This window comes from Sorex fumeus, unplaced genomic scaffold (assembly GCF_029834395.1).
Source record: "Sorex fumeus unplaced genomic scaffold, SorFum_2.1 ptg000032l, whole genome shotgun sequence".
Lineage (NCBI taxonomy): Eukaryota > Metazoa > Chordata > Mammalia > Eulipotyphla > Soricidae > Sorex > Sorex fumeus.
In genome coordinates, this window is record NW_026606089.1 from 14,933,828 (window position 1) to 14,958,441 (window position 24,614).

The 24,614-nt window shown below is 53.6% G+C and overlaps 1 protein-coding gene across 1 annotated transcript in view; it reads right to left on the minus strand.

The window, feature by feature from the left end:
- Nucleotides 1-24,614, minus strand: part of SEZ6L (seizure related 6 homolog like) — a gene marked incomplete at its 5' end in the record, with an annotated part of 65,384 nt that continues 40,770 nt past the window's right edge. Inside the window, 7 exon segments of the mRNA XM_056116590.1 lie at nt 1-204; nt 477-579; nt 1,021-1,135; nt 3,148-3,180; nt 5,360-5,554; nt 14,015-14,206; nt 16,998-17,192. Coding sequence (XP_055972565.1) covers nt 175-204; nt 477-579; nt 1,021-1,135; nt 3,148-3,180; nt 5,360-5,554; nt 14,015-14,206; nt 16,998-17,192 — 863 coding nt within the window.

The window sequence follows — 24,614 nt, forward strand, 5'->3', positions numbered from 1 at the left end:
ATATAATAAATACAGCAAAGAAAACAGGAAGTCATCGAGGAAGCGTGGAAGGAAAAGGCAGCTGACCCCCGGGGGCTCTCTGTCCGATGCCTGCCACGGGGTCTGTGCGTGAGGTTCTCAAGTGGTGGCCCCGGAGCTGCCCCCCCGGGAGGCCCCTTCTCCAGGGCAGTGGCCTTAGATGGAAACTTCATATTCTCTGGTTTCCTGAGAGGGGGAGAGAGAGAGAGAGAGAGAGAGAGAGAGAGAGAGAGAGAGAGAGAGAGAGAGAGAGAGAGAGAGAGAGAGAGATGCATGGGGCGGTCTGCAGGGCCGGAGGGTCTGGGTGGGGCCGAGACAGGACCCCTGCCTGGCCTTGTCTTTCTGCCGGTCACTAACACGAGCCACGGGAAAACTGGACATTCGGCCAGAAGGAGGGTGAGTTCAGAGCAGACGCAGGCGGGAGGCGCGCGGAGGGGCGGAGGGACGGACCCACTCACCCCTGTCTCGTAAATGGGGTTGTCGAACTCGGTTTCCACGGTGATCTGGCTGTAGGGGTGGGCGTACATCAGGGGCAGGCGCAGGTTGGAGTAGTAGCGACATCTGGAACAGAGGGCAGGGGGAGAGGGTCGGGACCGTTGGGAGGACTGCAGGTGCCAACTCTCGAAGACAAGGAGGAGGTGTGGGAGCTGCCCCCGAGAGCCGAGACAGCCAGGGGAGCTGCTCTGAGTCCAACCCAGGAAGCCCCAGGCTGCTGGGAGCAGCAATGGTAAGAGTGCGCATGTCTGAGCACCTACTGCATACCACATGGCCTCAACATAGTCTTCCCTGACCACCGGCTTCAAGGTAGCTCCTCTGTGCCCATGGCCAGTCCCCTTCCCCCTCATGCCCATTAGAAAGTCTCATCATTCTTTCTTCCCTGCACCCCAGGCTGGTCCGGGTCAGGTCCACTGAGCTGGTACCCCGCCTCTGCCACCCCACTGGGAGTACCGAGCCTCAAAGAGCAGAAGTTCATGGGACACAGGTGTCAGGCAGCGCCCCTACCTGGTGATGTAGATGTAGGCTCCGCCCAGCAGCAGCGACACGATGAGGACCGGGAGGAAGATGGCCAGTGCCATGTTTCCGCCTTCCAGAGACGTCTCTGCTGCCGCTTCTGCTACTGAACACACACGCCATGACGCCCTCCGTGCTCACACCTCCCCCCTCCCTGGGCCTCCCCAGCGGGGGGCGCAGAGCCAGGCCCTGGGGAGAGGAGCTGGCCTTCGTGGACACGGTGCCCACGTCCCCAAACCACCATCAGCCCCGGCCTTGGCGGGAAAGGGGCATCACCCGGGGACCCAGGAGTGCCCCTGTGCCAGCCCCCATCACGGCGTGCCCGTCTGGGGGGCGTGGGCATTGACTGCTCCGGATCCAAGGCCAGGGGAGATGGGTGCAGAGAAGAGAGAAGTGGGGTGTATAGGTGAGACCCAGCCCTGGGGGGCCGGCATGCTGCTTGAGTGCCTCCTACCGGGGGCAGATGTAAGGTTTTGTTTGGGGGCGACCTCAGGGCCTACTCCTGGCTCTGTGCTCGGGCATCACACCGGGTGGTGCTTGGGGGACCATATGAGGTGACGGGCATTGAATTTGGGTCTGCCACGTGCAAGGCAGGCGCCCTAGTCATGGTACCATCTCTCTGGCCCCCCACAGAGAATTTCCACACTGGGCGACTTCCCCGGGAAACAGTGGGGAGCTGGCGCCCCGTCCAGAGCTGGGCCATCAGGCCCTCCAGGAGAGAACCCCAGGGGTGCTGGGCCAATCCTTGAGCCGGCGCAGCCCTGGGACACCCCAAGTGCAGAGATGTTGTTTTGACTCTCACGCAGGCGCATTGCTGGGGTACTCCCCAGAGCCTCCCACTCCCCTCCCTCTGCTTGCAAACGTTGCGAGACCTGTCAGAGCTGCTCCACCCGTTTGCAGGCTCCGAGACCCCCAGGTCTTTCCTACCCTTCCTGCCTCCCGCTGGCCTCAGCATCTCCCCCGGCCACGTGGAACAGCGCTGGCCACGTGGAACAGCGCTGACGGGCACCTGCCCCTAAATCCCCGTCTCCTCCCAGTCCTCAGCAGAGGCCCACGCTCAGCAGGCAGCCCTGAGACCCCGGGCCCCCCGAGACGGTCCTGAGATGTGTCAGCAGAGACGGAGAAGGGGGGTCTCAACAGAGACAGACACCCGCCTCCCCAGTGCCCGATTCCCAGCCAGCACTGGCTCTGCTGGTGGGGCTGAATGTCCTTTGTGTCAGGGACGAGCCCAGAACAAGGGATGACTGGCCAGAGCAGAGTCTGAGCAGACAGAGTGTCTGGGAGATGCATCCGCTCGGGGACAAGAAGGAATATAGTCTGGACCAAGTGCTGAGATGAAAGCGGGGTGTTACATGTGTGTGTGAGTGTGTGTCTCTGTGTGTGTGAATGTGTGTGTATCTGCGTGTATGAGTGTGTGCCTATGTGTGTGTCTGTGTGAGTGTGTGTGTGGTTAATGTGTCTGTGTGTCTATGAGTCTGTTGAGTGTGTGAACGTGGTGTGAGTGTATGTCTGTGAGTGGTAGTGTGTATATGTGTCTGTGTGTGTCAGTGTGTGTCTGTGTTAGTGTGTATGTGTGTGTCAGTGTGTGTGTTTGTGTGTCAGTGTGAGCGTGTATGTGTATCTGTGTCTTTGTGTGTGTGAATGTGTGTGTATGTGTGAGTGTGTGAGTGTGTCTGTGTGTCTGTGTGTGTCTACACGCCTGCGAGAATCAAACAGGATGTGGGGTCTGCAGAGTGCGAATGGTTCACCAACAGGACAGGCTGGCGAACAACAAAACAAAATCCTGGAGAGCAGTAAGCATCTCTCCACTGTGATCAACCTCCCTCCGTAATTCAGAATAAAAGAACAGAGAAGGGGTTGGGTGGGGTGGGGGGGGCACAGGAGCAGGAAACAGCCCCTGTACCCCGAAGCCTGATCAGCACACGAGCCCTCGAATTCTCTCCCTCTCTGGTGTGCAGCCCCTGGCAGCTAGAGCTGGGACCCTAAGCCAATCCAATTATGTGTCTTTCCCGTGCTCTTTGGTTCATAATGACCCTGGCAGAAAGGTTTTTTTTTTTTTTTAAGCACTTGGAGATGCTCGATGTTGTGTGATGTTTTTTCATCATAGAAGGGACTCACCTTCTAAAGCGTGCTCAAAGCTGTCTTGATTCACTGGAAGAGAGATCAGGAACACGGGTCAGTGTCAAGTGAGCTCACTCGGTTGGCATGAAGTCAGAGAGAGAGAGGGAGAGAGGGAGAGAAAGAGCAGGAGAGGGAGGCAAGGCTCCAGCTATATTATATTTTATTGAATTTATTGCAGCGAGTGCTCCTTTAATCGATCCCGGGCACTTGGAGTTAGTGGAAATGTCGGCGCACAGTCCCTTCTTAAGTTCCCAGAAGAGAGACGCAGAAACGAGACAAGGGCAGCAAGACTCCGAGTGAATAACGACGGTCTCGCCTTGTGTCAGAGCCTGCTGGGAGTGGCCTGGCCACCAGCTCAACGAGTGAGGCCCTCCGTCTCACCAGCCTTGAGCATACATGTGTCGTAGTATCATGAATTGCACAGTTTCTGTTTGGGGGCTATACCCAGTGTTGTTCAGGGTTTCCTCCTGACTCTGCACTCAGGAAATCACTCCCGGTGCTGCTCAGGGGACCTTATGAGGTGTTGGACCTTATGAGGTGTTGGGGATTGAACTTGGTGTGGCCGCATGCCAGGCCAGTACCCTACCCACTGTATTATCTCCCAGATCGAACTGCACACTTGGAAGACTCAAATGAATGTATTCGAACTTAAATGTGTCCTAACTGAATTTCGATGACGTTTTTTTGTTTTTTTTTTTGGGGGGGGGAGGGTCACAGCTGGCGATGCTCAGGGGTTACTCCTGGTTCATGCATTCAGGAACTACTCCTGACTGTGCTCAGGGGACCATATGGGATGCTGGGGATCGAACCAGGGTCGGGCCGCGGGCAAGGCAAACGCTTGCTATCACTCCAGCCCCTCGATGATGTTTCTTTGACTTGCTTAATGTTCCCCTTTACCGATGGGAGCCTGTCCAGCAAATCAATGAGGTGCTATAATTTTTACCACCAGTGGGGGTGCTCGCAAGCCCGGTGGCACTGGTCCTGCCCAGCATCCGTTGTATCTGAAGAGTGGATGTGAGGATTTGGGGCGACCCCCAAAGCCAAAAGGGTGGGGTGGGAGATGGCCTGGGGGACATTCTTCACCCTTGAGAGCCCCGCGGGTGTAGGGAGGGGGGTGGGACTTGGGAAATGTCTAAGTTGTGCCGGGGCAGGAGTTTAAGCAGGAGGGCACTCCTGACTCTAAAATTTTTCAGCTTCCACATGCTCTCTGAGTCCGGGAAGGAAGGTGACCATGGCTGGCTTTGCACCATGTCCTTCCTTCTCGGCCGGCCTTGCTCCCAGAATAACGGAGGCAGCAGAGATCTCACAGAATGCAGGAGAGCGGCCCTGCAGGGGAGGCCGGAGTGCCCGCCCGTCGCCCTCCCCCCCCCCCGCCCCACGCTCATACCATTTCTTTTTTCTTTTTGGGTCACACCTGGCGATGTGCAGGGGTTACTCCTGACTCTGCACTCAGGAATTACTCCTGGCGGTACTTGGGGGACCATATGGGATGCTGGGAATCGAACCCAGGTCAGCTGCGTGCAAGGCAAACGCCCTCCCCGCTGTGCTAACACTCCTGCCCCTCTTTTTTGAATTCAAGGCTGTGACAGTAACAGAGACTGTTGATACCAATGGCCAAGCTGTGGAAGAAAAAGGGACAAATACTCTTCGATGCTGGGGCACGGGAAAGGAATCGCTGGCAAAATCTGAACTCCCCTTTCTTTCCATCATTGTTGTCTGCAAGTGGATGTCTTCTTCTGCTTCTGCTTCTGCTTCTGCTTCTTCTTCTTCTTCTTCTTCTTCTTCTTCTTCTTCTTCTTCTTCTTCTTCTTCTTCTTCTTCTTCTTCTCCTTCTCCTTCTCCTTCTCCTTCTCCTCCTCCTCCTCCTCCTCCTCCTCCTCCTCCTCCTCCTCCTCCTCCTCCTCCTCCTCCTCCTCCTCCTCCTTCTTCTCCTTCTTTATTCTCCTTCTCCTTCTCCTTCTCCTCCTCTTCCTCCTCCTCCTCCTCCTCCTCCTCCTCCTTCTTCTCTCTCTCTCTCCCTCTCCCTCTCTCTTCTCTTTTGGGCCACTCCCGGCGATGCACAGGGGTTACTCCTGGCTCTGCACTCAGGATTTACTCCTGGCGGTGCTCAGGGGACCATATGGGATACTGGGAATTGAACGCGGGTCGGCTGCATGCAAGGCAAACGCCCTCCCCGCTGGGTTATCGCTCCAGCCCCTCACTTCCGTACCTTTGCAGACGGGCAGGGGCCCGTTCCAGTGGGACGGCTGGCCCAGGATGCAGCGGATGGTCACTTCGCCCATGAGCTCGAAGCCTTCGTAGCACATGAAGGTGAGGGACTCTCCGGGCAGGTAGAGGCGCTTGTACAGGATCTGATACCCGTTCTCAGGCAGCCCCGGGTTGTCACAGGCCAGCGACTCCTCCGCTGAAGCGGGAGAGGAAAGGAAAAGGTGGCCCGATGTGGCCATATGCATTTCTGGGGGACCCCGTCCTCAGAGCCGGCCTCTCTCCCTGCTGCCCCATCTTGTGTAGGACTGTTTCCCCACCTCCCCCCACTCCCGGGGCTACCCCGGGGCCCTGTTCCTGTGAATCTGGCTCCTTCTTAGCTGTGTGACCTCCAGCTAAGACTGCACCCTCTCTGAGCCTCTGCTATTAGTTCCCCAGGAGATGGAACTAATAGTGCGAGGGGAAACTGAGGCCACGACAAGCTGTAGCTAACATGAAGTCTCAGCTAGGCCTCAGTTTCTGTTTCTCCAAAGCAAGACTTGCAGTTTCTGGTAAACTCCCACTTGAGTAATGTGCCGAGATAAGGAATTGGGCAGTTGGGTCTGGCCGGTCACGGCGGGTCACTGCACCCTCCTTAGAAACTGTTACTGACCACTGTCTAATTGCTGGCCACTGTTGTAATAGGGACAATGCTAAAGATAGACTAGTATATAAATTGCCTTTAACTCTGAACCCTACATAAACTGCTTGTGATTTGGAGTCGGGGTCCTTGTCAAGACTCTACTGCACTGGGTGAGACTTGGACCCAGAGAATAGCAACGGCTCGAGCTAGTGATGCAGTTCCTTTGCTTTTGCATTATTATCCTGTGTGGACTTGGTCTTTCCACATTTGGCTATCTAAAACCCGGGCGCAACAATCACGGTCACTGTCACTGTCCTCCCGTTGTTCATTGATTTGCTCGAGCGGGCCCAGTAACGTCTCCATTGTGAGACTTGTTACTGTGTTTGGCATATCGAATACGTCACGGGGAGCTTGCCAGGCTTTGCCGTTCGGGCGAGATACTCTCGGTAGCTTGCCAGGCTCTCCGAGAGGGGGCGGAGGAATCGAACTCGGGTCGACCATGTTGGCTGCGTGCAAGGCAAACGCCCTACCGCTGTGCTATCGCTCCAACCCCGGGCACAATAGTAGGATTATTAGTGGATGCATCAATAAGGGCGAAATGCTTAGGGCGCTCCTGGCCTGTCAGAGGAGACAGTGATGGGACGGTGATGCTCAATGACTCAATATTCTTCTGCTCTTCACTTGCCTGAACTTCACCTGCCTATCCCCAAGAAGTAGTGTGTTCCAATAGTCAGTCCTCATTTCTCCTCCCCCAGGAAGCCTTCCCTGATGCCTCCTCCTCCCCACCCCCATCTGAATCGAGGACCCTGTCTTTCCAGTTCTCCTCCCACCTAGGCGCTCCAGCCCTGCAGACCCAGGATTGCCAGTAGGAGTTATTTAGGACTAGTTTCCCTCATGGGAGAGGAGCCTTGGAAACTGAGGGCTGGGCAACGAGGAGCATCAGAAATGATCCAGCATCCCTCTGGGAAGCCCCTTCGGTTCACCGAGCCTATGAATGGAGCTTCGTCCGTGCTCCGTATGGTCACTGGCTTTGGTGGGTTAGCTCCTGCCTATAGCCCAAACCAGCTGGTCATTTCTTCTTCCTTCCTGGCTGGTCTTGGGGAGCACAGGCACCTCCAGGTCAGCCCGGCCGTCACTAATGGAAGCCGTCCGTCTTGCCCACAGCAGAGTGGGAGCCCGAGGAGGGCACAGCCCACAGCCCCTGGCCCACCCACCCATGAGCACTGAGATGAGCCCAAGGTCGGGGGTCTGCTGAATCCTGCCATTGTCATCACGGGCACAGATATTCTCCCTAACAGGTGCCCATGTTCATCGCCAAACTCCAAACCTAGGGTGATTTCTCTGGTCCTTACTTTGGGGCACAGACACCCCCTTTGGGTATCCATGCTTTGTGCCGGAGCCTTAGCACAGGGCTTAAGGCACTGACCCTGCACACAGCTGACCCAGATGCCCTGAGCCGCACCAGGAGTGATCCGTGAGCACAGAGCCAGGAGGAAGTCCTGAGCACCGCCAGGGGTGGGCCCCACACCAAAACAAAACAGCAAAAGAAAACGAAAGTCCTCTTGGATGTGAAACTGTGTTGCCCAGTTTTAATCGAACTGTCTGGTCTACTCACCTGGAAGTGACCCCTGGGTTTTGGAAGACACATCTTTTATTGGCCGTATTATTAAAAACGCTACATTGAGGGCTGGAGAGATAAGACTGTGAATAAGGTTTGCCTGATTCAACCCCTTCAAGCCTTCGCATCTCCCTTCTGGGAACCAGATCACCAGCCATGAGACCAAGCTCTGCCTGGGGCCACATAAGACATAAGAATCCTGACTCTTGACCCCATTCAACACCCTCCCCATCCCCTTCTGTTGAGATATTTAGGGAAGCAGCTCGAAACACAACTTGGTGACTCCCTTTTATCTGGGTACCCCCAAAGAGGAGAGCCCAGCAAGCGACCGAGAGTATCTCGCCCGCACGGCAAAGCCTGGCAAGCTCCCCGTGACGTATTTGATGTGCAAAAACAATAATAACAAGACTCACAATTTGTTGAGACGTTACTGGTGCCCGCTTGAGCAAATCGATGAACAACGGGAGGACAGTGACAGTGACAGTGACAATTCAACCCCAGCACCACAGATGGTGCCTGAGTCCCACCAGGAGTGATTCCTAAGCATAGCCAGGTATGTCCCTCATCCAAAAATATAAATAAAATGAAATAAATATCCAACTCTGCCTTGTCCAGCACCCGTTCCTGGGGAGTCCCTTGGGAGAGGAGATGGGTCCTGCTTTCTCTTTCCTCCAAAGGCCCCCTGGAACAGCAGAGGGGACACTGACCACTCGCCTGTGTCAGTCTCTGACTTATCACTCTCTTGGCGAGGCCATGTTCTTAGAGGACCACCCTCCCCCTGCCCAGCCTTCCTGTGAGCCCCAGCCCAGAGTCTATTTGGGGGGACACCCTTGATTTCACTGAGCACTATAACCAGTGGTGCTTGGGGCTTACCCCAGGTCCTGTGCTCAGGAATCACTCCTGGCAGGCTTGGGGGGGACCACCTGGGATGCCCCCGGCTGGCTGCATACAAAGAAAGTGCCTTAACCTTTGAGCTATCTCTCTGTTTTTGAGCTTTCTCCCTTGTTCTTCCTTTTATTTATTTATTTATTTAGTTAGTTATTTTTGGGTCACACCTGGTGATGCTCAGGGGTTACTCCTGGCTCATGCACTCAGGAATTGCTCCTGGCGGTGCTCGGGGGACCATATGGGATGCTGGGAATCGAACCCGGGTTGGCTGCGTGCAAGGCAAATGCCCTACCTGCTGTGCCATCGCTCCAGCCCCTATTCTTCCATTTTAATCATGCTATCATTTTGACTCACCCTCAATAATATTTCTGTAATCACAGTCACCTTTCATTTTCTTAGCAAAACCTCCAAAGGTTGATCTGAGACTGGAGAGCCTGCCCACCAGGCTAGAGGGTGTGATGGAAGGCAGGAGGCTTGGGTTCAATCCTCAGTATGGCATGATCCTCCCAACCACTGCTTGGAGCGACGCCCAAGTACTGCCAGGAGTGACCCACAAAGCCCCCCAACAAACATACCCACAAGGGCCTGGTCTACAGCCCCATGGGCACCACCAGCATATTTATATTACCGTGCAAAATGCAGCTCAATGCAATGAGCTTAAATAAGCTTAGAATAAAACAAAAACCAGGGGCTGGAGCGAGCGATAGCACAGCAGGTAGGGCATTTGCCTTGCACGCGGCTGACCTGGGTTCGATTCCCAGCATCCCATCTGGTCCCTGAGCACCGCCAGGAGTGATTCCTGAGTGCAGAGCCAGGAGTGACCCCTGAGCACTGCCGGATGTGACCCCCCCTCCAAAAGAGAATAAAACAAAACCCAGAGAACCTTACCCCCACCTCTTCCAAGTTCCATAGACCTCTCCCGCTTAACTCCGCCTTTTGTGCCAGGCTGGCAGCAGGGCTGGGAGAGACAGGGGAGCGAGGTTTCTTTTTCTCCAGGGTGCTCGTGGGGAGGGGGCAGCGGCCAGACCCCTGAATCCCGTGCCCTGAGCCGGGGAGAAACTGCCTCCACCCTGCCATGGGGGCTGAGGGGGGGCGGTCAGGGAAAGGTTGCAGGGAGAGCCCAGACTCCCAGTGCTCTTATGGGAGGGGATGGGTGGGGACTCGGCTTTAGGGATGCTGCTCTGATTTCAGTTGTTTTCCCTCTTCTGGAGCTGGTGCAGTGTCCTGCCAGTGTAGCAAAGTGGCCAGCAGGGGGCAGTGCTAACTCAGCTTTCCCCACCACCTTGGCGGGCAACTTCCTTCCATAAAATAACAGATGAAGGTGTACAACAAATATTTATCGAGTCCCTTTTCTGTGCCAGGTGGAGCTCTCAGCCCTGGGCATATGATGATGAAGAAGACAGATGCGGTGCCTGCGTGAACAGTCCAGCAGAGTTCCGCACACATTTCCTGGGGGTTAGCTGGAGGCCAAGGCACGGCCCTGATGCCGGAGACAGAGGTGAAAATCTTAGAGCAAAATCTAGAGGAAAATACTAAAATCACAGGAACTCATTGGGCTGGAGGGGTAGCACAGTGGGTAGGGCGTTTGCCTCACACCCAGCCGACCTGGGTTCAATCCCTGGAATCGCAGATGATCCTTCGAGTGAGTGGCACATATATGAAGCCTGGGGCTTGCTCTCTGGCCCCCCAGCCCTGAATGAATCGAGTAATTTCTAAAACAATAAAATTCAGGGGTTCTGTGTGTATGTTTTTGTTTCATTTGTTTTTCTGGTGGGAGGGGTTTTTGGGTCACGCCTGGTGATGCTCAGGGGTTACTCTCCTGGCTCTGCACTCAGGAATCACTCCTGGCGGTGCTCAGGGGACCATGTGGGATGCCGAGGATCGAACTTTGGCTGGTCACGTGCAAGGCAAACGCCCTCCCGCTGTACTATCACTCTGGCTTGTTTTGTTTTTTGATTATGATTTTTGGGTTAAACCCTGCGGTACTCAGGGCTTACTCCTGGCTCTGTGCTCGGGGATCACTCCTGCCGGTGCTTAGGGGTCTGTCTACAGTGCCAGCGATCAAACCTGATTTGTCCACGTGCAAGGCAAGTACCTTGGCCCCTGTGGTGCGTCTCTCTAGGCTACAGTTTTCAGTGTTTTCAAGGACGGTCTCACATTCAGCTTCGGGGGCGGCTGGCTCTCTGCAGCTTGAGTGATACAAGTGGCTTCTGAGCGTGTTTCTGGCCCCTTCTGGCTTCTAGAGTCCCCTGGCAGTTCTTGGAGCTCTGTTTTGTTGGGGATCAGAGCCTGGGGGCCACTTCTTTTTCTTTATTATTTTTTAATTTTTTAAATCAAAAAAATTTTTTTTGGGTCACACCTGGTGATGCTCGGGGGTTATTCCTGGCTCTGCACTCAGGAATTATTCCTGGCGGTGCCCAGGGGTTACTCCTGACTCTATACTCTGGAATGACTCCTGGCGGTACTCAGGGGACCATATGGGATGCTGGGGATCGAACCCAGGTTGGCTGTATGCAAGGCAAACACCCTCTCTGTTGTGCTATTGCTCCAGCCCCTGGGGGCCACTTCTTGACCAGCTGGGCTGTGTGGGCCAGTGCCTGAGCCCGAGGAAGTGGTGCTGCCCAGGCCTGCAGGCCAGGAGCCTCCAGGGAATGGTGCTGGGGCAGGATGGGGGTGGGGGTGGGGGGGAGAGGTGGACATGGCACCAGGGATCAAGCTTGGGCTTCACATATGCCCCTCTTGGGACTCCTTGTTTGCAGAAGCAGAAAACTCACCTCTGCCTCCTCCACCACATGACCTTCTCTGGGGCCTGCGTCTCTGGCAGTTCCCTCCTTTTTAATCCAAACAAACTCACTGCAATCAGGCCCCCTGGGTCCCTCCTGAGCTCAGTTTTATCTGCCAAGTTCCTACTTCCAAATGCAGTGCATGGTTCTGGCCAGTGGGAGGCGCTCACCAAGCAAAAACACTTCAACCCCAAACTAGAACCTACCAGAGTGACCTTGGGCCCAGGGTCTGGAGCCAGGGAGGGGGTGTGGGTTGGTGAAGGGGTCAGAGTGTGGTTCCGTGGGGGACCTGTGAGATCTGTGCGGGGCAGGGCGGGGGCAGACCAGTGGGACCCGTGCCCCAGCTCTGCCCACAAAGAAGCCTGTGGCCTCACCAGGTTTCTCTTCGGGCCCGTTTCCTTCCCACATGACAATGACTGTGGGTTGCCCCCACGTCCTGGTCCAGGCTCTGCACAGATTTGAATCAGGACATGCTGGTGTAGATCTGCACAGACCCCCTCTCCCCCCTTTCACTACTACATCACAATCGGGAGAGACTCCAAGGTCACGGGGCCGTGCCCTTGGCCAATCCCCAGGGTTGATTTTTCCTGCTCCGATTCCCGTTCCTCTTCCATTTCTCGGATTCTGACACATCCTAGAGGCAGCTGGGAAACCCAGGGCCCGTCACAAAGTCCCTCTCTTCCCGGGCGGAGGTGCTTGCTTCTTCTACTGTCCTATCTGTCTCTTCTTGTGTCTGTTGCTCTTCTCTCTCTCCTCCTGGGGCCTTCAGGGTCAAACCCGAGCAACCATGGTGGACAACAGAGCTTTCCCCTTGTCAGGATGGTTCTGATTAAATCCTTAATCTGTGGCGGATGATTCTTTTGGTTTTGTTTTATGGGCCACACCCAACAGTGCTTGGGCCTTACTCCCGGCTCTGTACCCAGCGATCACTCTTGGTGATGCTCAGGGGACCACGGGGGAGGGGGGCAGGGAATCGAACCTGGGTTGGCTGTGTACAAGGAAAGTGCCCTCCCCACTGTGCTATGACTCCAGTCTCATGGTAGCTGATTCTCGTAACTGAAGTAAGTGAAGTGTTCAAGGGAGATTCTCCACAAGAGGAAGAAAATCGGTAACAGCGGAGTGAACAGTTTTGGGCCATTAATCTCAAAAAGCTTTCATTTCCAAAAGTCACAAAAGGAATTCCTCTGTGGTAGTGGCCCCCAGTAAAAGAATCCAATTAAAGAACAAAAGAACTTGAATACCTGGTTTCTCCAAACACTTGCAAATGTGCATCTGGTACACCTAAAGGTGGGAAATGTGAGCCCCAGGCATGGGGGACCCCTCACCCCAGTAGACCAGGGCAGGCTCCCAAGTGCTGGAAGGACGCAGAGCCGCGGAAACTGTGGGCAGGACGACAGAACGGTGCAGTCGCCGTCAGGAGCCTGGCAGTGCCGTGAACAATGAAGATTCCCAACAAGCTTCCTTCTGGAGATCTACCCCAAAGCTTAGATTTTGTCTTAGTTAATTTTGCTTTGAGGGCCCACCCAGCAGTGCTAGGCTTATTTCTGGCTCTGTGCTCAGGGATCACTCTTGATGGGGGAACTTAAATAGCGCTGGGAAAAAATCGGGCTGGGTGCAAGGAAAGGGCCTTCAGTAACCCCTGTACAGTCTGGCCCTTGGAGTCCAGATTAAAAAAAAATGCTCCCAGAGAATGCTCCAGGTCCCAAACAGAGCTGAGATCACCGGGAAGTCCCAGATGGGGTAGGTGCTGCATCCCGCCTTCTCCAGGTGGAACCTTGGTGACCATGAGCCTCTACAAGTGTAGTTCGGGCATGCGGGAACCAGGACTTTTATTCCAAACTGCCGGGACTGCCCTGGCTCCCAGGTAAACTCTGATTCCAGAAGGCACGCCCACAACCCGCTCCCCAGCGCCATCTTTACAGCACACAGCAACAAAGAAGAAAATCCGCTGGGAGGCTCCACAGCTCCCGGATCTGTCCCTCACTGTCCCCATAGCACATCACTACCTGGTGTCTTGCATGAAAACCTTAGTGACCAGCTTCTAGATTTGTCATCACTGGATACTGCCCTCTTGTGCTTTGTGTTCTTCTTTTTTTGTTTCTTTGGGCCGTACTCAGCGCTTACTCTTGGTTCTGCACTCAGGAATCCCTCCTGGTCGGGATCAGGGAACCACGGGGGGTGGTCCACTTCTTTGCACATAGCTATGTGCTCATAACTCTTTGCTAAATGCAAATAAGCATCCTACCTGCTATACTCTTCCCAGCCCAGTATTTTTTATTATTTCTTTGTGCGGGGGCCACACCTGGCAACGCTCAGGGCTTTCTCCTGACTCCGCACTCAGAGATCACTCTTGGCAGGCTTGGGGGACTATATGGGGCACTAGGGATTGAACCCAGGTCAGCCTCGTGCAAGGCAAGCACCTCCCTGCTGTACTAAGACTCTGGCCTCCCAGTACCTTTTGAAAGTGGGGACTATTCTGATCTGCACCCAAGGTTGCCTGCAGGGGAGCAGGCCAGGGACGCTGGTGGATCGAGTTGTTGGGGGTAGTAAATGTCTCTCTACAGGAAATCTAAATTGTAAATTTACCGTAAATGTCCGAGTACCGCCGCCCTTACTCTGTGCTAGCTATTGTCATGAGGAATCATAGCCAACGCTCCCGTCCCCTCACTACCCACCATGCAGAAACGGATGGGGACCCCTGACCACCGTCTGGGGGCTCCCTTTGGTCCGGGATGAAACGGGACTCACAGACACAGTGAGGCAGGCGGGATGTCCAGATGGGCGTGCCCGTCTCACGGCTATAGCAGGTCAGTAGCGAGCTCCCCTCCAGCACGAAGCCGGGGTTGCAGGTGTACTGGATGGTGGTGCCCACCAGCAGAACCGGGTCCGAAATGAGGCGTGTGGAGTGGTCCACTTCTCCGGGGTCGGTGCAGTACATGACTAGGGAAGCAGAGCAAGGGGGCGTGAGGGCTCGGAGGGTCACAGGTTGGCTGGGAATGACAGAACCATCGGGGCTGGAGCGATAGCACAGCAGGTAGGACATTTGCCTTGCATGTGACTGACCTGGGTTCGATTCCCAGCATTCCATATGGTCCCCCAAGCACTGCCAGGAGTAATTCCTGAGTGCAGAGCCAGGAGGAACCCCTGTGCATTGCTGGGTGTGACCCCAAAAGCAATTAAATAAATAAATAAATAAATAAACTTCAAAACTTAAAAAAAAATGAAGTTTGACTCTCTCCGGTCTGCTCATCAGGGGAAGTTGGAGGAGAATAAGGCATGACAGAAGAGACTTGGGGGTTGGAGCAATAGCACAGCGGGTAGGGCATTTGCCTTGCACTAGGCCGACCCGAGTTCAATTCCCAGCATCCCATATGGTCCCCCAAGCACCGCCAGGAGTGATTCCTGAAGCTAGGAGTAACCCCTGAGCATCGCTGGGTGTGACCCAAAAAAGCAAAAAAAAAAAAAAAAAAAAGAAGAGACTTGGATTAACTCCCCTTGGGGGAACCAGCCCAAAGGAATGTTTTGCGTTGGGGCCAGACGGCCACGGCAGGCTGGATGCTGGGCAGAGCTAGGGCCCGTCCTGGAGCGCTGTCTCCCAGGAGCCACCAGGGCTACTTACTTCGCAGTGCTTGAACACAGTCAAACAAGCATTCGTGACTGCTTCACGAAACAAAAAATCAATATTGGGGGAAAAAAAGGAAAACAATAAACCAATTTAGAAAGAACACGGCAGATAATGTGCGTGATGAGAAAAGGGACCGTGCTTGAGGCGAATTCCAAGCTACAGCGAGGTGGTTTGCATACGCGGCTCCCCGCCAGGAGAGTGCTCTGCCTGGTGCAAGCTCTCGCTGTCTGTCTGCGTCTATCTGCGTGCACGATACAGACGCCCGCGTGTCTGCTTACACGGCTGACACCGCGCACGGCTGGCGCCGTGGAACCCTTTCCAGAGGAGTGTCACCCTCACAGACTAAGACAGTAGAGAATTCTCTCTCTACTACATGGTTTTGTTTTGTTTTTAGTTTTTATGTGTGTGTGTGTGTGTGTGTGTATGTGTGTGTGTGTGTGTGTGTGATATTTTGAGTCACACTCAGTGACACCTGGGGGTTCCTTCTGGCTCTGAGCTTGGGGATCGTTCCCAGCAGTTCTCAGGGGACCACATGATTCAGGGGGTTGAACGAAGATTGGTCCCATGCCAGGCTAATGTCTTCCTCCCCGTACTCTCTCTCTCTGATCCCTGTCATAACTGTCTGGCTGTATGGGTAGTAGAGGCGAGCCTTTGTTACCTGTGTGATTTTAAAATATTGTCATTTACTCACAATGGAGATGTTAGTGGGCCCTCTCAAGAAAATTGATGAACAACGGGAGGACAGTGACAGTGACAGTGACAGCAAGCCAGAGACACAGCATGAGGGTGAGACATCTATCTTGCACAAGACTAACCCAGGTTCAATCCTTGGCTTCCCATGTGGTTCCCTGAGCTCTGCCAGGAGTGATCCCTGAGCACAGACCCAGGGGTAATCCCTGAGCAGAGCTGAGGGTGGTCCCCCCAAGAGCCCATTTTGATTATTTTGCTGGACTATTGTATTTCACTGCGTAATTGCCGGAGATTTAAAGATAAACAAGAAGAAAAGAAAGAAAAAAAATTGTCACATATTTTATGCCTGTAGAGAAGACTCCCATAATGGTTTCACCCCCTACTTTTCTAATATATATATATATATATATATTATATAGTGGGTCAATGTCACTGTCACTGTCCTCCCGTTGTTCATCGATTTTTGCTCAAGCGGGCCCAGTAACATTGTGAGATTTGTTACTGTGTTTGGCATATCGAATATGTCATGGGTAGCTTGCCAGGCTTTGCCGTACGGGTGAGAGACTCTCAGTAGCTTGCCAGGCTCTCCGAGAGGGGCAGAGGAATCGAACTCGGGTTGGCCATGTTGGCTGTGTGCAAGGCAAACGCCCTACCCGCTGTGCTATTGCTTCAGCCCAGTATATAACATATTATTATGTGTCTAGCAGAAAAAGTAGGGTAGACTCATTATGGAAAGTTTTTAAAAATTTTATATATATATGTATATTTTTCTTGGTTGCATCCTTTGTGCTCAAGGCTTACTCCTGGCTCTGCACTCAGGGATCACTCCTGGTAGGTTCGAGGGACCATTTGGGATGCTGGTGGTTGAGCCTGGGTCTACTGCATACAAGACCTTATTCACTGTACTATCATTCTGGCGCCACAGGAAACATTGAAAAAATGCATATAAACCAATTTTTGGACTGGAAAGAAAAACAGGTGATTCTGCTGTAGTGACAATTCTGCAGTGCATTTCATCTTGTGGGTATTTTATTTTACTTTATTTTATTTTTTGGGTCACAATCAGCGATGCACAGAGGTTAGATATGGGATGCTGGGAATCGAACCCCGGTCAGTCTCGTGCAAGGAAACACCCTACCCACTGTGCTAGGGCTCCAGTCCCCTTCTGGCTATTTAAAGGACCTGCATTTGAACAGGTGCAGAAGCTCCCCTTCTCCACCGTCCACACCACTCCCTGCTGTCTCACACCAGCCTCGGTTACTCTGGAGCCCTCTGTGCCCCTGATGGGCCCTGAGCCCCAGCCGCCACCCAGGAGCGGGCTGAGCAGGAGGTAGGTCCGTTCCACTGGAAGTAACCGGCTCCCTGCCAACAAGGCCCCCCACCCCCCCATGGTGTGGCGGGAGAAAGCAGACTCACTCTTCTCGCAGAACGGGGGGTCGCTGCTCCAGCTGAGGTCCCACTGGCAGGTGAGGGTGTCGCTCCCCACGATGTCATAGCCAGGATCGCACTGGTAGGTGATGCGGGCTCCCCGCACCAGCTCTGTGTGGGACGTGGTCTTCCACCCGTTCTGGATCTCGGGCAGATCCGAGCAGGAGTCGTTCCTTGACACCTCTTTAAGACAAAAGCAGCATCCTTAGCGGGGGCAGGGGGAGACAGCACTCGGGTTGGGGGTGTCAGAGCCTGCAGAGCGGAAAGGTCTCTGGAGACGATGGGAAGAAGCGTCTCCTCCCTTCCTGCATGACTGTGGCAGCCCCGACTGAATGAGGGAGAAAAGCAACAAGGACGGAACCAGAGAAAACAAACAAAAAACAGAAGTCGTAGCCCTGTTCCCTTCGGCCCCTTAAACCTCAACAATTCTTCCCAAGTGACGTTGCACAATCATTTCTTCGAATGGGCCACTTGGTCTCCCAGACGTTCTCGTTGTCGGGCGCTGGAGGACTTTGAGTCAGCTCGAACCCTAGCTCTGCCTCTCACTAACCCACAGACCCGGGGACAGACACTTCTTCGCCGGGTCTCAGGTCTGCTCACTGTCCAGGCAGGCTCAGAGCGTTGGCTCGCATACAGCCAGCAGGCAACTGCAGAGGTGTCCGGGGGCGGGCAGGGTGCTTGCCTGGCACGCAGCCAACCCATACCTAGCATCCCCTCTGGGTCCCCGAGCAGCACCAGGAGTGATTCCTGAGTGCAGAGCCAGCGGTGAGACCTGAGCGCCACCTGCCACCTGGTGTGACCTCCAAACAAAAAGGAAACAGAAAATAACAACAAAAGAAGGGAAGGTGGGTGGGAGAAGCGTGCTGAAAGTAGACTATAGACCAAACATGGTTGTCACCCATTGCCTCTTTTGCAGACCACAACACCCAATAAGAGAGAGAAACAAAAGGGAATGCCCTGCCACAGAGGCAGGGGGGATGGGGGGATGGGGGTAGGAGGGATACTGGGACCCGTGGTGGTGGAGAATGGGCACTGGTGGAGGGATGGGTACTTGATCATTGTATAACTGAAACCCAAGCACAAAAATTTGTAAGTCTACAACTGTACCTCATGATATCTCACTAATTAAAATTAAAGAAAAAAAGGATGACAGAAATGTGTAAATCTGAACAGATGTTATTTTTACCAGATTATCTATCTAATTGCATGGAATTACGTATATACATGCATGGATATGTATATATAATAATATATAATAAATATATACATACATATAAAAGGTAAAGGTAAAGGTAAAGGCCCTCCCGTTGATCGTCGATTTGCTTGAGCGGGCCCAGTAACGTCTCCATTGGAGACTTTATTGTTACTGTGTCTGGCATATCGAATACTCTCGGTAGCTTGCCGGGCTCTCCGAGAGGGGCGGAGGAATCGAACTCGGGTCGGCCATGTTGGCCACGTGTAAGGCGAACGCCCTACCGGCTGTGCTATCGCTCCAGCCCCATAAAAGAATGGAAAACTTTTATTGATGGCAGTTTTTATTATAGAACAATCAGTAATACAAAATAAATTTTGGCTTAAATAGGGTTCAATTTTGGCTTAAATAAAGTAATCACTAAGTTGCTTAAAAAAAAAAAGAGGAAGGGAAGGTGTGTGATACCCAAGATCAGGTTTCCAAGGTCGCTGGGATACTCTGTTTCCTCTCCTGGCTTCCTCTCCCAGATTCTGCTCCACCCCCCCTTCAACCCCCACCCCCAAGGATTTTTGGGTCATACCAGCGATGCTCAGGGTTCCTCTGGGCTCTGCACTCAGGAATTACTCCTGGCGGTGCTCGGGGGACCATATGGGATGCTGGTGATCGAACCCGGCTTGGCCGTGTCAAACACAAACGCCCTCTCTGCTGGACTATCACCCTGGTCTCTCTACACTTTTTAATTGCTAATTTTTTGTGGGTGGTGGTGGTGGGGGGGGATGCCCAGTGGTGCTGGGGGTTTATTCCCGAGAGTGCTTGGTGGGAGGGGGGTCCATGTGGAACTGGGGATCAAAACCAAGGCTCCCCCATGAAAGCTTGTGCTCTGGCCCTTTGAGTCATCTGCTATTTAATTTATTTGCTTTTTTGAGGCGGGGCAGGGGGTGGTGGTTACGTTTGTTAGGTCACCATAGCTAACAAATACACTCAGCTTCATATTTTTGTTGTTGTTGTTGTTGTTTTTGGGGGCACACACGGCGATGCTCAGGGGCTACTCCTGGCTCTGCACTCAGGAATCACGCCTGGTGGTGCTTGGAGGACTATAAGGGATGCAATGCCAGGGATCGAACTCAGGTCGGCCTCGTGCAAAGCAGACATCCTGCCCATTGTACCATCGCTCCGGCAGCTTCATCTTAAGACTGTCTACTAAACCTGTGGGTTTGAGGAATCTGTATTTTTATTTTTTGCTTTTTGGGTCACACCCAGCGAAGCACAGGGGTTCCTCCTGGCTCTGCACTCAGGAATTACTCCCGGCGGTGCTCAGGGGACCCTATGGGATGCTGGGAATCGAACCCTGGTTGGCTGCATGCAAGGCAAACGCCCTACCCGCTGTGCTATCACTCCAGCCCCGGAATCTGTATTTTTATATGAAGATATTTAAGTATTAGGATAAAAATAGACATCGGTGCATTCTTCAAGTCACATGGTGGATCATGGGTGAGCTTGCACCGAAGCCCAGGAAACACTCCAGGAGCTGATGAAGGCAGAAGTGCAGTCTGCAGTGTCCTTATCCTCGGTCCTAAGCAGAAATCAGAATAACTCCAATTTCCACCCACAGGCCCCCATGACACAGGTAGCAATTACTATAGCCTGCTTGGACCATTCCTGCCTCTTAGTGTCCAGTGCCCAGAGTTTGAGCAGGAACCTAATTATGCTGTGTAATTAATTTGTAGCTCTTTGGAGCTTCTGGGAAAGCCGAGCACCTCCACTGTCTTCGGGGAAGTGGTTCTGAGAAAGAAGTCATGGCTGTTCCTGGGATTTCATCATGATTTGATTTGGGGAGAGATCTCAAGGGGGGCCTGTGAGAAGAAGGGAGGGGGAAACGGCCTCTCGAAATCACCTGGAGGGGACTGAGAGCCGCGATTTTTAGGCCTTGGAAAAATCCACCGAGCCCCTCGGTTTGGGACAAAGTGACCAATGTTCAGCTCGTGGACCAGATGCGGGAGCGGGAGGACACGCGGGTGTGTGGTCTGCCGAGAGGGTTTGGCTCATTTGACATCCGGGGATGGAGTCCACATGATTTTCCCTCTGGGGCACCCTCAGGCTCTGCTGTCCACGTGTTTGTGATCATTCAATTGCTGCCACCCTAAGGTGCAATAGGGCTCAAATCTCAGCGCTATTGTTTTGTGAACTGATGTCACTTCACCATCCCTGTTCTTTTGTCCCTAGATCCATTCATGCCCTAGGAGGAGGTTCTGGAAGGATCTGTCTGCACGGCCCTCCCTCGAGTTTGCTGAGGGTAAGAGACTGACCTAGCCAGGGGGCTTTTCCCCAGCTCTTTCTTCTGTTTTTTTTTTTTTTTTTTTTTTTTTTGCCTTTGGGTCACACCCAGCGGTGCTCAGGGCTGACTCCTGGCTCTGTGCTCAGGAATCACTCCTGGCGGGGCTCAGGGGACCATATGGGGTGCTGGGGATGGAACTGGGTCTGTAAACGCCCTACCCACTGAACTATCTCTCCAGTCCTTTCTTCGAGAGGGGCTGTGACTCCAGCCCTGTCCGCAAACACCTCTGGGTCTCCTTATCCTCGGTCCTAAAGCAGAGACGGGAGGCAGGAGCCCGCTGTCCTCGGATCAGCTGCAGAGAGGAAAGAGACATGGACTAGGATTTGGGAGGACTCGGCCTCCAGGCGTGAGCTATCCGGGAATCAGGAAGCAGGTTTTAGTCGGATGGGCCGAAATTAGCAGCACCCCAAAGCACCGTCTGCCGGCCGCCTTCCACCCAGGCCTGCTCAGCACAGAGATTCCTGGTCACAGCAATCTCTTCCTTTACATCCAGCTGGAAGTTCCCGGCCGTCCCCACAGTGCAACCCTGTCATTTAATTGGAGTTGACTGGTCCTCTGGAGTTTATCTCTTATGCTGGGATTAGAGGGAGAAACAAACACGCCCATGGCCAAAGCTCCTTTGAAGCACACTGTTTCCACATCTCTGCTTTTTTTTTTTTTTAAACTCCCATGTTCTCTCTCTTATTGGGTGTTGTGGTTTGCAAAAGAGGCAATGGGTGACAATCATGTTCGGTCTATAGTCTACTTTCAGCATGCTTCTCCCATCCTGGGAGGATCCTCCCAACACCCTTTACTTGGTGCTCCCTTCTCTATCTGAGCTCCCTTTTCCCCTAGCATGTTAGCGGGACTATGCCCTGCCACAGAGGCAGGGTGGGATGGGGGGATGGGAGGTGTCAGGGATACTGGGATCCGTGGTGGTGGGAAATGGGCACTGGTGGAGGGATGGGTATTTGATCATTGTATAACTGAAACCCAAGCACAAAATTTGTAAGTCTACAACTGTACCTCATGGTGTCTCACTAATAAAAAAAAAATTCCCATGCAATTAGCAGTCAACCCTGGTGAAGCATCAGAAACAGCGAGGGAAATGGGGGGTGGGCGGTGGGTGGGAGGCTTTGCTTCTTTATGTGTTGAGTGGATTGTGGGGGGGTCACACCCAAGTAGGCTGCACTCACTAGTGACCCTGACCTTCCAAGGGAGGGTCCCAGAGCCTGGGGTACCTCCTAGAGTTGCGTTTAGGTCACAGTCCATGCTGGAGCTCAAGAATTTGCCAGATGACCTCCTGGACCTATCATTGGTTCACCCCACCCCCAGCTCCCCAGGCCTTGTTGATGCCAGCTGCTTCAGGCTCTGGTTGAATCTAGGCCCTGTCTGGGTTTGATCCCCGTCACCCCAAGTTGGCCCTGCTAGGAGAGTGACCCCAGAGTGCAGAACCGGGAGTGAGCCCTGAGCATGGCCATGTGTGGCCAAAACAACAACAGCAACAACAACAAAACAATTCAAAAAGAACCAAAACCAAACAAGTGAAACAAATCTACACCCTGGAGAGCAAAGCCCCCTTGGACGCCAGTTACCGTGGCAGGCACTGGGCATCAGTGGGGCCATTCTTCCTCACTGACTTGGGTCACATCCTCCTCTGAAGTCTTTGCATGGGGCCTTTGTTTCCCCTTTTTGGGTCACACCCAGCGATGCACAGGGATTACTCCTGGCTCTGCACTCAGGAATCACTCCTGACTGTGCTTGGGGGACCATATGGGAAGCCGGGGATCGAACCTGGGTCAGCGTGTGCAAGTTCTTCCCACTGCACTATGGCTCCGGCCCTCCATGGGGCCTTTCGACAGAGGAAGCCACCGGCCGTTGGCTGGCATCACAGTTAAATACAGAGACTTGTTTGCCTTTCAGCAAGACCAGCCATGCATCAATCAAAGGGAAGGAAGAACAGAAGCTAGAGTGATAAGACAGCAGGTGAGGGGGTGAGGTGCTTGCCTTGCACATGGCTGACCCTGGGTTCAATCCCTGCACAGAGAGAGAGAGAGAGAGAGAGAGAGAGAGAGAGAGGGGCAAATAGACAGATGAACAAAAGGAACCGAACCCTCTTTTTTGGGGGGCTTCTTATCTTCTTATCACACCAGTGATGCTCAGGGGTTAGTTCTGGCTCTGCTCTCAGGAATTACTCCTGGTGGTGCTCAAGAGACCATATATACGGGATGTCAGGGATCAAATCTGGGTCAGCTGTGCTCAAGGCAAACACCCTCTCACACTGTACTATTGCTCCTGTCCCATGACGCTCTTGAGTCAACCACATGGTCAGGACAGATGTCCCTCAGGGACCACCTCTATGAGTTGAGCTGCTTTCGACATCAGCTCAGGGCCCTGATATTGTCATCCACCCATTCCACTCGCTGGCTCGAGGCCAAGGGAGAATTTTATTTCTTCCTTTATTCTAGGGCAGGATCTCAGACATCAAGGAGTGCAAAGAGATTTTTGGGGCACCATAGTCTGGAACATGGGGGAAACTTGTGTAAGGATGGCACCCAGTGACTTGTGTAAGGATGGCACTCAGTGATCCACCTCAGAGGTCCTGCCCCCTTGAAATAGCTTCCTGGGTCGGACAGAGTGTCAGGTTGGGAGATCAAGAGAACCTTCTCTTTACGACTTGCCAACCTCCTGGACTTGCTGGTTCAGCTTCGCGCTTGAGAGTGGGATTCCTGCCGAGGAGCTGAAGACAGGACGGGAAAGTCTGTTTCGGGCACCAGATGACAGTAAGGAGCTAACCTGTGAGCTCATCCTGAGGCAGGGATGGAGGGCATCTCTAAGGACTGAGGCCAAAGCACCAGTAAGCGTCCCTCCAACGGCAGTTGAGCGTGTCTGGAGACATAGCACAGGTGGTAGGGCGCTTACTAAGCATGGGGCCGACCCCAGCTTTATCCCCTGCACAGTCTGATCCCCAAGCACCGCAAGGGGTCACTCTTGAGCACAAAGCTAGGAAGACCTCCTGAGCACCACTGTAAGCGGCGTGGCCCCCAAACCAACCAACCAAATCAACCAACCCGACAAAGACAAAAGGAACAAAGGCACTGAGGGTTGGGGACATCTCACGGAGCAGCCACCGGGAGCCACGTGCCCCCCTGCCCCGCCAAGGCTAGACCAGGGAACCTGTGGAAGCAGCCAGGAGAACACGCTGAAAACATTTAGCAGCACGATCCAGGGTAAAAAGGCCCCTGAGAAACATAAAAGAAATCAACACTTGTGTTCGCCTCTCTGGCAGAGGTGAGAAATGCCCACCAGCTGGAAATAAAAACAAACAAATAAGGGATTTATTATCACGAGCTACAGGCTCTGCGAGGCAGCGGATGGCCAGGGGAGAGACTTGTACGTTAGAGGCAGGAGGAAGACAGGAGGAGAGTGGGAAGGAGAAGTGCAAAGTTCCAAACTGGGGAGGAGAGAAGGGCAGAGGGATTTAGCCGCACAGGGTGGGCTGATGGGGGGAGGGGTAATGGGGAGGGTTATCAGCTGTGCCCACCCCCTTTCCTGTTCCACCAAACTCAGGCCTGGGAGCTACAAGCATACTCCTCCCTCCCTGATGGAGGCTGCATTGTGCTCTGGAATACTCGGGGTGCAGTGAACTGCCCCGCTGGGGATGGGATCAAGGGGACGTCACAGTGGCCAGAGCTCCTGACTCTGTGTGAGAAGCAGCCCCGAGCTAAGAATGGTGGAGGGAAGCTTTCGGGATTGAGACCGACCATGGAAATCAAGGCCGGGAGCTGTCCTCAAGAGGGGCAAGCAGCCGTGAGACCCTAGAATAGAGGATGCAGCTATGGAAGGGATGGGCGCAGAGGGTATTGGTGGCCTGGAGGAAGCCAATAGAGCCACCAATGAGGTGCATAGGGGAGGGGTGAGCAGGGAGCCATCTGGAACTTACTGGTGAGGTCAAGGTTGGAGGAATTAACTGGGGATTTGTGCATTCGTTTATGGGGGAATTTGTGGATTTGTGAATGGGGATTCATGGATTTGTGGATGGGGATTTGTGGATGGGGATTTGTGGATTCGTGGATGGGAATTTGTGGATTCGTGGATA